The sequence below is a fragment of the Paralichthys olivaceus genome, chromosome 13 (assembly GCF_024713975.1).
Source record: "Paralichthys olivaceus isolate ysfri-2021 chromosome 13, ASM2471397v2, whole genome shotgun sequence".
Taxonomy (NCBI): domain Eukaryota; kingdom Metazoa; phylum Chordata; class Actinopteri; order Pleuronectiformes; family Paralichthyidae; genus Paralichthys; species Paralichthys olivaceus.
The window spans coordinates 1,492,295-1,510,527 of record NC_091105.1 but is presented as its reverse complement, the minus strand read 5'-3'; the positions used below and the strand labels follow the sequence as shown (position 1 = coordinate 1,510,527).

Here is an 18,233-nt window from a genome sequence, read left to right as displayed (position 1 = left end):
TTTCATTGCTATGGCAACATCCATCATCTGCAATGTGTCCTCCCGTCTGGGATATTTTTGGCCCTTTTATTCTTTTTTTGCCTCCATGGAAAGGAAATAACTTAGCTCGCCAATCAGAGCAGACAGAGGCTGAAGAGAGGAGCTGCAGCGACGGACAAATAATAAAGAAATGGACGATAATTCAAATCAGGAGCCTGAACACGAGCACAACATGTCTCCTTTAAGATATCTTGAGAACCTCGCTGGCTTCCTGAAGCAGAGGGATCAGAAAAGAGCATTGTCTCACTTCACCTTGTGTCACGTGACCTAATTGGCTCCAAGAAGTGAACATCGACTCACAGTAACAGGAAGACCCTTTAAAAACACGCACCGAGCAGGAAATATATGAAAAATACATTTCTTCATTCTTGTTTCCCCGAAAAAAACAATTTACAGAAAAATTATTTTAATTTGAAAATGTCTTGGTTGTCAGTCAGGGCACGGTCTGTCTGTCTCTCAATTATACTACTAATCAAAAGAAACAACCCTGAAACATAAACACCAGAGTCTCTGAAACGTTTGGATTCAGCAGTTTGCTCTGACAACTGCCACTTCATCAACAAAACAAGTCTGTTCTCAGAAACCTTTCACGTCTCTGCACTCGCTGACCAACAACAGAAATCTGTACATAAACCCTGTTTGCTTGTCATTTGAATGTTTGCCCTGAGCTGATTACTCTCTGTAATTGGAGGTTAGGAGAGCACGCCTGTAAAATTACCCACGATTCCATGTCCCTGCACAGCTGATCGTTCTCAATTCACTGGGTTAATGGTATTATTACTGACTGGGAGAGCAGCCTCACGATATTGATGTTACAAAGGAACCACGTCAAACCTTGTGCCATGTCGGGTCGAGGGGCGGCAGGTTTTCCTGCCAATCAATCACAGCTTCAGCTGATTTTTACAGATCACTTCCTGCTTTTTGGTGTTTCTGGGTAAAATCAGCAGCTGATTGTGAAGCTGCAGCCCGACGGGCGTTCCAGCACAAATTGCTTTCTCTTCATAAAACTAACAGCGGGCTTTGCTTTGGTGTGAGGGTGATGCAGATTGACAACCAGGCCTTTTTAAACACTGCCTTTCCCGAAGGTTATTTGTGTTCTTTGTCAGCGTGGCTGTCGGCCGGCTGCACGCTGAGACGGCGCTTGTTAGCTTTCTATTGTTGCAGTGTTTTAACTTTACCCTGATGAGTGGTGCTAATTTATTGCCCACGCTTATTATTTCTGAATCATTTAATCAATCCATCATTACCATCCAACATCACAGCTTTTACTAACGGCTCGTTTCAATAATCTTTCCAAATGAATCGCTGCTCGCAACATGTAGAAGTGGGAATGAAATGAAAAGGTGCAGATTCTGAGATTCTGACCTTGTGAAGGTTTCCGAGGTGTTTTAATCAAGACAAGGAGCGACGGGCGTCTCTTGACTTGTTCAGTCACTCAACAAAATTGAATTGAGGAACTTAAGCTGGTGTAGAATGTTTTTTTATTGGATGGTGCTCCGGTGGCAGATGCAGTCATGGTGGACGGAGATCACTTTTAAAAGCTATAAGAAAAAAAGAATCACACATCCTCCCATATAACAGGGAGAGAAGACAGAGGAGGTCTGGGCTGGAAATGGTCCAATCTGTGAGACGATTCAGAAAGATTAAAAAAAAACGGGAGCTTTAAGATTTGCAGATCTACGATAAAAGAAAAAATTGTAGCGTAACATTTTCTTCAAGATGCCCCCTTCTGGTCACGACATGCCATCACAAGCATTATTGCTACTGTCGAGATAAGAATAGCAGATCTGAGATCTTTACAAGAGAGATCAACAAAATGTGGTTCAACTCATGAAAGTTGAATAATTGCAGCTTAAATGCAAATAAACGTACGTTAACGTTCTTTGGCGCCCGATAAGCAGCTTTCACAAGACGGCATTCTGTCAGAGAGAACGTTACGCAGGCGACTTTTGTGGTGAGCAGACTATTAGCTAGGAAACAGAAACCTCGTTCACAGGGAGAGTTTGAGAAAGAGCCTTGTTGTTTCTGTCAGTTTGTCTGGCACAAGACAGAGAGGAAAACAAACACAGAATTTCCACTTTCCACCAAACAGCCAAATCTTTCTGTGAGGGAGTTCTGCAGAGCAGCGTCATCACTACCAACTGACATAAGACACTTGGCTAAATAGAAGCAGTCCCAGCCATTGCATTAGAGGTTAACGTGATATATGAGTTCAATAATTGATACGGCCCTCGGAGGATTAATAAAACTGAACAGGCCCTTGATTGGAAGAAGACAGCTCCCCATCGTTGTCGTGTAAAATCCGCTGCCTATAGATCTCTGAATTTGTAAGATTATGGCAGATGGCAGTAAAACAAAGCTTTAATTCAGTCAGTGCTGATAAAACAGCAAGCAGAGAGGGAGAAGCTTGGGCTTGACTTTAGTCTTTTTCAAGGGATACATTCAGCCGGTTTACGTCACAATTACCTATTCAACCTGTATTACACAGAGACATGAAGCCGGCTGTAATGGTATATAATGAACGAGCCCTATTCCTGAGCACAATTGCAGAATGGCATCAGATATTCAATGGTCTATTCTTGAACCTTTCAATCATTCAGCGTTTCCATATGAGCTGATAAGACATAAAACCTCTGGTATTAAAACGGGAACACGGTGCTGTAAGAGGTGTGAAGGCTCACAGTCTCCCTGGTGAAAAAACACAGAGACATAGGTGTCGGCAGATTCGCAATAAAGGCTGAGGAATCGCTGCTTTTCTCGGAGGTCTGTTTCCTACAACCCTCTGGGGTCGTCACCATTTCCACTTTCATTCCGAGCCCTCCATGGCTCATGAGACCGCCTGGATTGACGGCCCTCATGCCCTCCTCACACATTCACAGCACAAGTGTGTGTGCACAGCCATAAGAGTGCAGCCATACAGCGCGCGCACACACACACACACACACACAGTTACATGACATAACGGCAGCACTTCTGTCGCTGCCCTTGGTGCTAAGATCCTCCGAGTCAATATCAGAGTTAACGTGACGATGTAGGATTTGCAAGAAGCTGGTGGTTCCCTGGACGGACGAACGGTAGTGAACACTGGCTTGTTATAGAACACTCTGTGATTACAGTTCAGATTGAAAATGATAAAAAAAGGATTGTGATAGGACGAGGGTCTGGGGAGAAGCCTGTGTGTTGAATCCCAAAGCATCCGCAGCTATTTCGCCTAATTTCCCTGCATAATGATGTCTGGCACCTCACCTCAGGCTTTCCTGCCAGTGGACATACACGAGAACCAGCGCGTACTGGTTATGCCACAGTGGAAGGAGAATTGTGTGTCATGGCTGCCAATTAAAATAAATTGTGGTAGTGAGGGAAGGACCTTGTTTCACCATTTCTCTGTACTGTATCTCCACTGTCTCACTCTCCATCACTGTTAATAATTGATCAAAGTTTGCAGTCTCGGCTTTGATATATCCATGGCAACGGCCTGCGCGAAGAGCGTGCGCGTCGGCACGCAGCGAATGTGTGTGCGTGTGTGTGTGTCTCCTTGTGTGTGGATCTCAGAAGGCTGTAAATAGTCTGATGCTGTCGCCAGGATAGCCAGAGAAACAAGCCGTCTGCTACCACAGGGTATCTGCATCCCTTAAAAGGACAGGCTGGGATTAAGTGTTGAGCTTCATGAATATTGTATGATGTTGAACAAGCAGAGGACAGTGCTTGATACTCCCAGCCCTAATGGTCACAGACTGGTGTGTGTCTGTGTGTGTGTTTGTGTACTCAAGCCCCTGATTGCCGAATCCCGGTCAAACTTTAATGCACGTCTCGTGTTCGACAGCGTCATTAGTACTTTGAGGACGCAATAAAAGTTCCCCCCCCGTCAATGATCACAAATTCAAGTGAAGAGTGGCTGCTGCATAATTACACTTCTCCAGCCTTGATCTTAAACAGCGAGCAAACAAAGGGCCAGTTACGCCCTCGTCTTCATCTCTCCGTTAAACAAAGGGATGTGCTTACAAGGTGATCCGCTCTCTGACCAAACACCTCGTAATAACTGGATGTAAATATCAGAGCTAATTAATCCCTTTTCTTATAATTGCTTTGCTGCCTCTCGGTGGGTAATATCCTCATTACTATTCCAGCCAGGTGACAAACATTCGGGAGGCAGAGAAGAATCCCTCTTTCCAAACACATTGTAACCGGAGCAGGAGAAATAAATTCCCCCCTTGACTTAATTCAAGGAATTAACCAAACACTCAGACAATGTTACACCAGCCTCTTTCAGCTGCTCTATTCAAAGGATCCGTTCCTCGAGCCGGAGGCGCCACTGACTCCTGAAGCACGAGGAGCGATGTTTTCCAATCCCTATGAAATCTGTTCATGCAGTTGCTTTATCTTTATGTTTGTGGCAGCTACATCTGCAGCTGCCTGCTTCACTACACTTGTAATCAGAGGATGCACACACACACACACACACACACACACACACACACACACATATATACACACTTGATCTGTTTATCATTCGATTGCAAAGAACAAGGTGCACGTGAAGCAGAATGGGAACACACACGGATGCACTGTTCTATCAGCTCCGCATACATCAGCCGTATGAATTTGCACACATATTTTCACAGAGCTGAAACCTTATTTGTTTCTGTGCTGTGCTTCAAGAGTAACTGTGTTGCCATGCCAACTCTCTCTCTCTCTCTCTCAACACACACACACACACACACACACACACACACACACACACACACACACTCCCTGCTATTCTGTTTAACAGGATTCCAATGCAGAGCCTTGTACACCAATCAGAATAAAGCTTGTAGCAAATTTCTAACCAGTCCCAGTACAGTTAACTGTTTGGTGCCTCTCTATCTCTCTCTCTTTCTCCTTGCTTCCCTCTCTCTCTCTGTCCCCGGGCATCTGTCCTGCAGCATGATTGATAACGTCCCTCATGAGAGGAGACAGAGGGGATATCCAGTAATTGTTTTCATGTGTCTCCGCTCATCCCTGTCGAGAGAAAAAATGGTTGCCTTCTTTTGAGGTCAAAAACTTTCAGAATAAGAATTAGGACGTGCAACGAGCAACAAGGCACAGATACGAGCTTTTATTTTCTCACATGGAGACAAAGCTTTTTGATTTAAGTCCATCTCAAGTGTGGTGGGTGGTAAACTCTGGGCAGCTGGGGGGGGTGAAAACAGCTGGGGGCCGGAAATTGGATTTATAGCTGACATTTTAAAATACCACCATGATTAATGATTGATGAGCAACAAGCAGGAGGTGTGTTTGTTCACCTGGAAGAAAAAGCTGCCCCCTCTTTGTCGAGCAGAGGTTCAGATGTGAGACTCTGGGACAGACAGGCAGGCAGACAGACAGACAGACAGACAGACAGACAGGCAGACAGACAGACAGACAGACAGACAGACAGACAGACAGGCAGGCAGACAGGCAGGCAGACAGACAGGCAGACAGGCAGACAGGCAGACAGACAGGTGCTTCTAAAAACAGGCAGCATGATGTTATTGGCAGATAAAATTAAATCTCTCTGCTCTGACTGAGGTCATAAAAAATAAAATGCACAGTTGATCGCAGGAGGAAACAATTAAACAGGAGAGTGGTGAATAAATGATGGAGTTTACAGCACAGCAAATAGAAATAGATAAAAATCCGCCACTCCTCATGATGATTGCCCATCATTAGACTCCATCACTTGCAGCGCGCACCTCCTCCTCCTCCTCCTCCTCCTCCTCCACACGCACATGCACTCACCATGCTGTCGTAGTGGATGAGCTCCAGCTCGTAGTCGGGCAGGATGTCGCTCCGGTTGTTCACCAGGTCCAGGGCCATCTGAGCGGAGGGCATGCACGCCTGTCCGCCGGGCCAGCCGCCGCTCATGGGGAACAGGGCTCCGATGTACAGCTTCTTCTTGCCTGCGGAGGGCCGAGGCCAGAGGAGGAGAAGGACGATGAGAGATGCCCGGAGGAGCGTCGCATACCCGCGGGTTGCGCGAGTCACCGGCGCGGGACCGGTGCGCATCTCCCGCATGCTTCAAGGTGAGAGGGGCCGGGGTGAGCGAGCCCCCGGTGCTGCAGCAGAGGAACCGTGACTCACGCACGAACTGTGCAACTTCCAAAACAAAAAGAAATCAGGGGAGCTCAACACGTGTGAGAACAAAAAACCACGCACGAGTTGTGGCTGTTACGCGCAGCTGCGAGCGGACACTGCGCACTGCAAGTGTTTACATTTAACTGCGCGTGTTTTAAGCATCGCGTGAATTATTCAGCCCGCGGATGATTTAGCATATTGCGCGGTTAATAATAAATGTCGGCGCTGGATATTTTCGGGACAAAGTCAAACACAGTTCAGGCTTCACTTCGCGTGAGGACGCGCTCGCATCATCGCAGCGTCAACTTTCCAACGAGCCTCGATCCCCGCATCTTCACGCATTTCATCGCATCCGGCGCGAGGGAACATGCGCATCACTTATTTCCTGCGCGCAAAAAACAAAAAAAAATTTAAAAAACAAGAAATTAAAAAAAAAATAAAAAAAAAAATCGTAAAGAATGGACGTCGCGCGCCGGAATCACCCGCTGCTTTTACGCACACACACACAAAGACGACGCGTACGGATCGAACGCAGAACGCGTCAAATGAGAGCCGATGGAAATAACACAACAACAAAACAAAAAAAAAAACGGAAGAAGAAGCCGAACGACTGAAGCAGGAACCGAGAGCCGGAGACGAATTCGGGAAGAGCACCGACGTCTCCTCCGGTTTTTACGCAGCCATTATTCCAACAGATGAGACGATTCACCGCGGAAAAAACAGAGAGAGCAGGCGCGCCAGAGCTCTGCGACTGATCCACTGCAGCACCGACTGGCTCTGTGTGTATGTGTGTGTGTGTGTGTGTGTGTGTGTGTGTGTGTGTGTGTGTGTGTGTGTGTGTGTGTGTGTGTGTGTGTGTGTGTGAGGGAGGCAGAGGGAGGCAGAGGGAGGGAGGGATGAGTGGTTGGGAGGGGGCTCTGGGCAAAATGTCCTCAAAGATTTAGTAATGAGTTACACGCTGCGCTCAACTTAAACAGTTTCATCCATTCGTCCACGCGCAGCCTCCTCCTGTCACACTCGCTATAGTTTTCCTCGGAACTCGTTCGTGCTGGTTCTTCTTCGTGTTCTCTGCGGAGCAGCTGCCGCCACACAGGCTGCAGGACCCGTTATCGATTTGTGATCAATGCATCGAGGCGCTGCAGGGGTTAAAGGCCAGATTTAAAAAAAAAAGAGGATCGTTTTAATATCCGGAGAGTTGGAGTCGTTCCCCCCGAGCATGGGTTTCTTTGTGTGAGTCACACAGGGCTCGTCACTGTGGTGAAGACAACAGCAACACATCGATAGTGAAGAATTCTCTGATATTGATTATTGTCGTGATCGATGCAGCACAGGATGGGATTCGTTTCTGATTCTGATTTGCTGAGAATCGCTTTATTTCAACCACTGAATATCATCGTGTCACAGAGTGTGACGACGAAAATCAAAGTAAAGAGTCCATATCAATAGTTCTCACGATTAATTGTTATTCATATTTGAGTTTGAATTCAGATTTCTGCTCCTTAAAGAGAAGGTTGTGGTTCTTTATGGACAGAGAATGACACACACTTGATAATAATAATGTATAATAGTGTTTCCACCATGTATAAGCATCACACTGAAATATATTGAACCTTTGTTATATTGGTATTAATTTAAATTGTTGTTCTATCGTATACGTTAAGTTGCTGAACATTCATATTTAATCATAGCTCTGCTCGTGAATAATCATTCAAACTGGGCTGAATTCTATTTGAAATTTCTTTTGTCATTAATGTTTGAGTTAATAATATTCAATTTTAATATGTAGTTAGAAGTGGGGCTGAAACCGAGCTTAATTGTTTCCTGTTTTAAATGTCAGGAAATAATAATGAAGCGTCGTCATTTCCTGAAGCCGAGGGGAGATTTTTAAATGACTTGTTTTGTTGAATCGAAGTCAAAATTCAGCTTGCATTTGAAAACAGAGGAAAACAGCAGCTGGGAATCTCAAAGTACCACGTTCGAGGTTTCTGTGCTTGAAAAATACCTGCGACCATTAATCACAGAATAGTTTCCATTAGCGAGATGAGATCAGATTAAATTAATTGCAGTGCGGTCATTGCACACAGCGAGTGTAAGTTTAGCTTCTAACCAGATCAGGGAAACAAAGAGCATATATAATAAATATGAAGAGGAATCCATGAATAGAACCAGCGGGGGGTGCAGTAAGAAGAAATGCTGCGTGATTCAGTTTCATATTTTATTAATTTAACCTTTATCGTCAACTGGTGTACGTCCATACACTGTATATAAAGATATATGCCTCCTCCATGTTAGTGGATGGGACCAAACTAAAAAGTCAACATACATTTTTCTGTCATTTTAGATATAGTCTCTTTTACTCCGATGTTTATTCAAGTGATCATTTTTTATATGTTTGGTATTTATTAGTTGTTTAATGCTAACGGTTTCATGACGTCATAGGCACGAGATGTGCGTCCTCCATTTTTATTTTACTGTCTATGCTCAAACCAACGTACTGGACAGTTGTGACCTGATGGTGGCACCAGATTTAAAGTTAAATCAAATCCATCCTGAAGGTGGAGCTGAAGGGGAAGTCAGGGGATTCTCAGGTTAACAAGATTCATCCTCTGAGAACGACACAAATGTTTGTGGTGATTTAACCCAAAGTTGTTCAGATATTTCCCTGGAGCTGAGGCTAAAACCAGATTCTGCTCTTGGGACCTGCAGCATCATCCATTATCTGTCCTGCTTTATCCTCTGAGGGGGCTGGAGACAATCCCCGGCTGATACTGGGTGAGAGGCGGGGGGGACACACCAGTCCACCAGTCCATCATAGGGCTGACATACAGAGACAAACAACCGTCCACATTCACACCTACAGGCGATCTAGTCTCCAATTAACCTCAGATGTGTCTTTGGACTGTGGGCGGGAGAAAACCCACGCAGACACGGGGAGAACATGCAAACTCACACAGTTCAGGGTAGAGGCCAGAACCTCGTTACTGTGAGGCGACAGTGACAAACACTGAACAACAGAACTACATTTAAAATGATCACATGTAACAATTCTTCTTTAAAAACATGTTCAAACCCACAGAAATCCCAAAGTTCATTCAATTCAACAGGACGTGTCATTCTGGTCCCTTTTATTTTTGGTTATTTGCTCTTTAATGGATGAATCATGATTATTTATTGCTGCATTACGTGAATGAAACTATAACAACAACAACTCCCATGATGCCACGCTGCTTAACCACACCATCAAATTAGGTCTTTTGTTTTAGTTTTGATTGAGAGACCCCTAGTGGCCGAAGTTACAAATGGTTAAGTGCCATTGAAATGCAACATAAACACCTCGATGCTGTCCGACCTGTTTAAACGCTTGTGCTCAGCAATGTGCAACTCAGCCCTGAGACCGTCTCAGTTAATTCACAGACTGTTTTCATCTGCACCGCCCCTCCGCAGCCAAGTCTATAAAAGACGCCGCTTTGAGAAATCAGCAAAAAATGTGGCAGCTGGTATCAATCACGGCTGATTTTATTTGCCTCTGTCTCTATCGGAGAAAAGCGAAGACAGTGATGTAGTGAATAAGACAAACACGGACTCTGCACACCTGCTGTCTGAGCTCCATGTTCAGCCCACAGCCTCGTCTGTGACACACCATCCTGCTCACACGCTAACACACGTGTGCATCCATCAACACCCACTCCCGTATAAGGTGTGACATAATGGCCGTTAAAGGTTAAAGGACACATGATGCTTTTACACCTTTTCTTTCCTCTCGTGTGTAAAAAAGGTTTTTTTGTGAATGTAAAAAATCTGCAAAGTGAAGAGAGAGCTTGGAAGAAGCCGACACAGAAAATGGCAGTAATGCACCAACCGCCGATAAACCGAACAGAGAAGAAGAAGAGCTGACGCTCCTACTTCCTGGACATCCTGACGTCACATGACATCACGCTGCCCCGCAATTACATAATATACGTTTAGCTTGTAGCTTTCTAAGAAAGTAAAGCGAGAGCGGAGGTCGACTTTTCCTACGCAGCAGTTGACCAATCCCGACAGAGTGGGTCAGCTGACCAATCAGAGCAGACTGGGCTTTATCAGGAGGGGGGGGCAGGAGTCAGACAGGAGCTGAGACTAAGCGAGCGGAGCTGCAGCAGTGGACAGTTTTCTAGACTGTTTCTAAAAATGGATGATGGGTCTGAAATCTGTATTCCCTCAAACGACCAGCAGAGGGCGACTCCACGGGTTGCACAAATAAAATCGGTTTCTGTAAAAGTCTGAGAAAATGACTTCTGACTTGATTCATCACGTCAGTAAAACATTTTCTTAAGGAGTTAATGATTTCAATCTCGAGGGTCAAGTCTTCTTCAATACAGCACGATGTTCATTTTCTAAATCATCGTCCAATTTAGAGTCTAACGGACGATACAGCACAGAATGCGCCCGGGCCAGTGACTGACAGATGGTACCATCCAATGGGTCGCAGGTGTAGTTGGTGGGGCAATGTCCTCAAGCTCTCTGTCAGGCTCCGCCCCTCGCTCCTCCATATATGGTCACGTTAAAAATGACAGTTCACCAGTGGTCTGAGGAACGTGATGTGTTCACTGAACATTGGAGCACGTAAAACTTTTCACATGAAGCTGAACACGTCTCCTTTAAACGACCTGATCGCACCGCGGTTGAGGTCACGTGTGTCTGCGTCATTCGATGTCACAGAAATGAGAAACTGAAGATTCACACCTCACCGAGGTTTCGCCCTCTTCATCGCAGCCCGTTGTGTTAATCTGACGACGCTCTGGAACCGTTTCCAAACTCGTGTTTTTACACATCGCGTGCTTTGATGGCAAGTTTTAAAATTTCCTTTTCGAAAAGGACTCACTGCACAAGTCGAGAAGAAGACAATTATTTCTCCAGTCTAAATTAAAATCTCTCAGCAGTTAGGCGATGCGATATGACTGTTATACACTATAACCCTGGTTCATTAACCCAAATCTCATTATCTGGATATCTCCATGTAGCACGGAGCTATTCAACTCCTGCTAACAAGCCCTCGCAGGCTGAGGTGAGAGAAGTGATCATCCGCTTATATTATCCTTCCACTTCCACCTCCTCATCCTCGCTGCCACCTCATGACCCCATCCAACACTCCATCAATTATTCAGCCGTGAACTTTATATGCAGCTTCGCTCCATAAGCATCGGGCAGCGCAGTGTTAACAACCCCTACGGTGGCAAATGCCACATTCAGAGGAGACACTAGCTGCTGCACAGGCTGAAAGAGCTGCAACGGAGACACGAGTGTTGTCACATGTTGCTGAGCTGCTTTAATGAGGAACTTGTACTTTATATTTGTGTGAACTTGTACTTTATATCTGCGGTTTGCACACTGGGCATCCTTCACGGTAATGGCCTGCTCTCCTCCTGGCGGGAGATAGTGAAGAAAATACTCTTCTGAATGTTCCCTTTTTTTAACACAAATGCCAGATTACATTGTGCTCCACCTGCAGAGCGCATTTCATTCAGGGAGCGAATACGAATCTGTATAAAAAACGCTCCGGCGAAATATATTGTGCAAAATCAATCAGACTGTAGCAATTCCCAAGATGGCCGATGTTTTGTTGTCGTAAGGTTTTTGTCACAGTGTTGACGCCACGAGTCGTACGCAGCTTCCTTTGTGCAGGAATCAGACTCTGGCATCTGGCAACATCCATTTGTTCTGAATGTTTTCTCGTTGCATCAGATTTTCTCGGTGGAAACTCAACAACATTAATTTATTAAAGAGGTCGGTCTTTTTGGGCTGGAAAGAAAATGTATCACTTATATAAATAATGATTTAACAATGAAGCTCTGAAAAGTCAGTTACAACAAAATCCCAGAGACGGCCGTAAATGTTTCTAATTTTCAACAAACCCCACAACTCCGATGTTTCCCTAGACAGCTACAGCGTATTCCTCCGAGCCCCAGTCGACCACTGTCGTGACCAGACGATTAAAAACACATGAGTGAGCCTCTGTGGTCCTTGATTACAGGGAACATGGGCAGTGTGGTTTATTTGGAGTGGATCCGCCCACATCCAAGACTCGCAACAATTAAGAGAAGAGTCCCTGAGCTGAGACTCTCCCCGAGGAGCATTTGTCCGCCTGTTAAAAACCTTTTTAAAAAGCTTTTCCTCACAATAATCGAGGAATGAAGGCCGAGGAGGTCGCACCTTGTCCAGATCCTTAAACCCTACGAGCCGAATTGTGATTTCTGAATATGAGCAATGCAACAAAAATGTGCTTTTGTGTCCGTTAGAAATGAAACTGGCTGCAGTTGTTTGCAGGGAAGGTTCAACTTGTCATTTCCTGGTTGTTGTTGCTGATTTGTTCGTATTTATCGTGTATCTGCGGCTTCGTTACTGTACTTGGAGAAAACGGATGAACTAAAGAGACGCTGTCCTACTACACACACACACACACACAGGGTAGAGCAGACACACACAGGAATAGGGTATTAACCTTTCTCCTGCTGAGGAGGCAGTAAGTAGGTGGTGATGGCACATGGAGTGGAGAGAGACGGAGAGAGCAGAACCAGAAGGAGGTCAGTGTTGAGACATGGCATGAAATTTCTATTTGTGGAAACAGTGTTCGTCTGCTGCTTTGTTAATTTTCTGTTTGTCAAGTCTGTCCGTGACATTTGGAAACTTATAGAGGGATTATAAAAGTATATATATATATATATGAGTCCCGTCCGTTAACATGGAGGAGGGCAGGGTTTACGACAGGACGATGCTTTGGCTTCGCTCGTCAGGAGCCGTCACGTCGTCCATGTTTATGTCTACGGTCTGTAATGTGTTTCTAATTCATTGCAGTAACTGTGTGTGGTGAGTCTTTCCAAGGATGTAGCTGCAGAGTATGATTCAATATCTGGACAATTGCTAATGTGGTGACATAACCGAGCGAGAGGCCGACCCACAATGCAACACTAACAAACGTGTCCATCATCCCCACCAGGGCTCAGATTAAATGGCTGCACGACTAAATGTTTTGATTGTTTTTTTAAAGTGACTCTCTGCGACTGTTGCACTTTTACCCTCAACACCAAACTACACTGAACATGAACGGCTTTGAAACTGATTTTAAAGTGACTGTTGCACTTCACCGCACAAAACATCATTTTAATTTTTAATTCTAATGTTGAGACGGAGGAGATTTTCCAACCCGAGTGAATAATAAAGTTGTTTTTATTCAGTGCTGCTCTAGTAGCTGATTATTTTTACCTGCTTGGTTCCACATCTGTTCTTATGCTCCACTTAGTTTTACATGGCAGGAGCATAGCAACAGTGATTAGCGTTGAGCTAACGTTAAAAGTTTGGAATTCAAAGAAAACACACAAGCGTGTTAGTTTGGACGAGGATCTGTAATTAAACTGGCGGCAGATTAAATTGGCTTCTCTTCTTGCTTTGATTCATATAATTTTTTTTGCTCAACATAAATAACGGTCCTCACGTAACATCTGGTGGGACTGTGGGCTGAACGCTCTCAGCCTGCGAATGATTGGATGGAAAAGATATGAAAACTAATTTCCTTTAACGTCTCCTGCTTCAGACACATTTTAACTTGGCCTATATTCTTGTTTCTCACAGCACAGAAACATTTCCCATCTGGTCCCATCTCTCCAGCTGGTTTTTTTTTGGGGGGGGGGGATGTAATTCTTGGTTTACAGAACAACCACTTGTCACTTGCTGCAGGCTACAGCTGCAGCAGATGGAGACAGACACGCCCCAGTTTGGCCCAATTCTCAAAGACCACTGCTGCCCTCCTGTGGTCACAATGCTTAGGGACGTCACCATGAGGACCAGAGAGATAAACTGCACTCAGTAAAAAAAGAATTATAAAACGTTAAATTATATTTTAAAATCTGCACTTTATTCCTGGCGTGAATGTTAAAATATTTCTGACTTCTTTTGAAAGGAAAGTCATTTCTGTGGCAGATTTTAATTTAGTCTGAAAACAAAGTTCGTGTTTAAAAATGTTAGAAGTAACTAGAATTACCGTCCTGTTGTTCTCTGCCTCCTCCAAACACTTTCAGTCTACTTAAAAAAAAAAAAAAAGTCCAAACTTCCACTGAAATCTGGTCCGTCCAGGGGACAACTGGACAAAAATGTGAGGACATTCTCCAAAGACAGACTCAAGGTGTCACGTTCAAGAGGCCGGAAACACGTTAACCTTTGGCCTCCAAAATCAAACCGATCCAACTGAGCGTCTGTCCCAAATTTGAAGAAAGTCCCTCAAAGTGTCAAGATAATCACAAGACGGACACAGAGAACATAACGTCTCCGACCTCGGGCTGTCGACAGCACAGAGGAATTAAAAGTTCATGTCACGGGAGCTCTGGTGCGTCCATGACACAATAAATAACACAGCTGAGTAACAACTGGAGGAGGATTTGAGTAAAGTGAAAATCTCATAGAACCGGAGCACGATGACAATAAGAAGGAAAAGATCTTACCTGTGTAATTTCTGTCATCTTTGGCAGGAAAACAGAAAAAGAAAGAACAGATGATTAAAACATAATTCAGGTGATGGAACAATCAAATATTAATCTTATTCAAATTCAGAGCTGGAAAACAGCTTCCAATTCAAATCTTAGTTAGTGTCAGGAACAGTTTTGTAAATCCAGTGGTTAGAAACTGAAACAGAACAAAACAATAAGTGATGATGCAGCTGAACACACGTCCGTTGTCCTTTCTAGACCAGAAACGTCTACAACCGAGGACAGAGATTATAAATTAGCCTCGACTAGAAACCAGACAAAAGTTCCTGCAGCCGGCGAGAATGTTTCTCTGCATTGTCCCTGTCTAATAAAAAAATTAATTAATAAATAAAATGATGTCAAAGATTTGGTGCAGTGAGGCTCAAGTGCTTTCCTCCACTAGGTGGCAGTGACACATCGCTGTAGTGCACCATCATGCAGTGATGATGCCTCCCTCCCTCCCTCCCTCCCTCCCTCCCTCCCCCCCCTCCCTCCCTCACTGTAGTATTATGTAATCTCTGTTGTGTTACAGGCATTTAATGAGAATACACAGAAACAGAAAAATAAAAATACAACTTCTAATATTTTCAGATATTTCATCAGAACCCGAGCTCAGTTTTAAATATCTCCACAAACAAAGCATTTATAAAATCTGTTGCTTTTTTTTTTTTTTTAGGGATTATTAAAATAAGTAGCCTACTTTCAGTCCACCCGTGCTGATAATTCCCTCTTTCATCCCTTTTAATACCGTTCCCATTGCAGTTTTACTGGTTACCATGACAACCCCTCTAAAACCCAGTTGCCAACCTGGTTTCTTTCCGTTCTTTGTTTCATTTCATTGCATTTGATGCGTTTTTTTTTTCCCTAAATCCTCATTTATTTGCACTAATTTGGTCAAATCTTCTCCGACAGTGGACGTGCCAGCTGTTATGTTCACTCTGTTACTGGTCTGTGGTTTAACGTGCAGGACGTCAGACGGTCGCTTGTTTTACCTGCACTCTGAGGTCCCCGCTCTCTGATTGGCTGCGTCAGTTATTGACTAGTGGCCGCGCTCCACCTCTGGGAGAACAGATGCTCGGTAATTATCCGTCATCTTTAAGGCGTCATGAGAAGACGTGCGTGGATCTGGATCAGATCCAGGAACTTATTTTAACTTTCTATTCCACTGAGACGGGGCGTACGCAGTATATAAACATTTAATGAATCATTTTTGTATATTATTATTTTAAACCCACTGTAAAGTCGATATAAACAGGGACCTCAGTACAATCTTCTCATTTCTTTTATAATTAGCAGCTTTATGTAAAATCTCCTTCACTCACAGAGGCAGGTGGGTTTAGGTGCATCCCACTTCCCCAGCTTAGTGCAGTGGCTGATGTTTCTGCCCTCCAGGATGAAGCCGGCGTGGCAGCTGTAATGCAGCACCGTCCCTTCTACCGGCGGCCCCGGAGGTCGCGGCGTCACCCGGCCGTTCTCCAGGGACGTCCACACTCTCGGGCACAGCAGCACTGGAGACGAGAGGGAGACGGAGAGAGTTAGAGACAGATGCAATAACTGAGGGAATTAAGATGCAGTTGAGGTCAACAATCTTTTGGGGGAAGAGAAAAATGTTTTTTCGAGAAAAGGACCAGAAATGAGCTACGAATAACAAAGTAACTTTAAAGAAGTGTTTATTGGCTCTTTTGGCCACTTGGGGGCAGTAACACACACAACGCTGATATGAAGTTGGAACACGTTAGCAAACATTTACCTGTTTGAATGTCGAGTAGCCACAGAGCATTGGCTTTTGTTTACACTCAGTTAATGCACGCTGCAGCTGAAGACGGGGCAGGACTGGGGCGGCTGTGGGTCAGGAGGTAGAGCAGGTTGTACGCTAAACGGAAGGTCGGTGGTTTGATTCCTGATTCCCCCAGTCTGACAAGATGCTAAACCCCACATTGCCCCTGACGGCTCAAAATAGACAAAGACTCCAAGTCCAGAAAGTGAAGCCACTGTGAAAGCACCTAAAACCTGCATTCTCTCGAATGACCAGCAGAGGGCGAACCAGGATTCGAACTGGGGCCGTGCTAACCACTGTACCGCTGTGCCACCCCCTTTCCAGCCATGCATAGATGACATTTTAAACATTAACTTACTTTAATCAGAATGAAAATAAAAACAAGGGAGACACAAGTTAATATGAATAAATTCCATGAAGTCTCTAAATATGTAACAGGAGCCATTAGTGCTGATCACCTGTGAGAGATAAATGAGGCCAAAGCTTGGACTTGGTTTGATTCCCTGACAAAACGCAGAGACCTTGAATCTAATTCTGTTTATCTGCAGAGTTTGTTGAATCTTCCTTCCAGCAAACGAGTGCACATACACGCACACACGCACGCACACACACACACACACACACACACTGCAGCCTGCTCACTTACATAAGCCAGAGAAAACAAAAATCCTGCTTTGGAGAAACTCTGGGGAAATCTAAATTCCACTGATGTTAAATAGGGACCGAGCGAACAAAAACAGAGATATAGCAGAGTTCTGATTAGATCACTGGTCTTATTCTCTGGTATTTGCAGAGGCAGTGGTGATGTGATCCGGGTAGAAATTACATCTAAGCTTCAGAGTGAAAATTGGCTTTGGGAGGAAAGTTTGCAGACAAAAATAAAGATTTAGACCCTGAAGAAGCAACGAAACATCCTGAATACGATAAAAGGAAAATAATAAATCATTTTATGATATAATAAAAAGTCATAACATCCGGTCTGTGGGTGTCACGCTTCTTTATTCTCTAACCATGTCCTAAATGTAAAATCTCTGAAGCGACTCCCAATGAACATCTGGGGGATCCCCTGCTGTGTTCACACTTCTCCTGGATTTCTAGGGACTTCGTACCGTGAGGCCAGGCGGATAAAGTGCAAAGTCTCAATCTGACACATGCACCTCCTCCCGAGAAAAAAACGGAGGAACTGCCGAGTCCAGTACACGTCTGATAGCAGCTCTACTGACCCTCTGGAGAACGTCAGGTGTGATACAGACAAAAAGCTGAAATCAACAGTGTTCAGCAAACGGACAAATCCATTCATAGATCAGAATTCAACGAAATCTGTTCGGGGGGAAAATGCACAATATTATCGAGATTGAAACAGAATCCTGCATCCACCCAGAGATCCAGATCCATTCCAAAACTGAACCGGTTGTTTGTCGTTCTACCAAGTTTCATGGGAATCTATTGAGTGGTTTGTGTTTTTACCAACCAAAACAAAGAAACCATTCGTCCACTAAACCAGCGGTCAGGAGCTAAAACATAAAATAAGGTCTGAAGCTGCTTCATTAGAAAAACTTTAACATCAACCGACCGTGTGAAATTATTCACAGTCATGAACCTCGACTGTCAGCGCTCCCCTCAGTCCTGCAGATCTTAACTGTTCGCCTCTCTCACAGCATCACATTGTGCTGCAGCAGGCAGGTGGCTTCAACCAGAAAAAAAAACTTCAGATCAGTGCCTGTGCTCTACCTGCTCGCCACCAACAAGCCAACACACACACACACACACACACACACACACACACAAACACACACAAACACACACACAGTCGCAGACCAGCTGGT

General features: G+C 44.5%; 1 protein-coding gene across 2 annotated transcripts in view; it reads right to left on the bottom strand.

The window, feature by feature from the left end:
- gabbr1a (gamma-aminobutyric acid (GABA) B receptor, 1a) overlaps window positions 1–18,233 on the bottom strand; it is a 59,650-nt gene that overhangs the window by 34,975 nt on the left and 6,442 nt on the right. For both annotated transcript variants that reach the window (XM_069537242.1, XM_069537243.1), the window contains exons 5-7: window positions 15,953–16,138; window positions 14,607–14,624; window positions 5,800–5,960 (exon numbers count right to left, since the gene is read on the bottom strand). In XM_069537242.1, coding sequence (XP_069393343.1) covers window positions 5,800–5,960; window positions 14,607–14,624; window positions 15,953–16,138 — 365 coding nt within the window. The remainder of the gene's footprint in view (window positions 1–5,799; window positions 5,961–14,606; window positions 14,625–15,952; window positions 16,139–18,233) is intronic.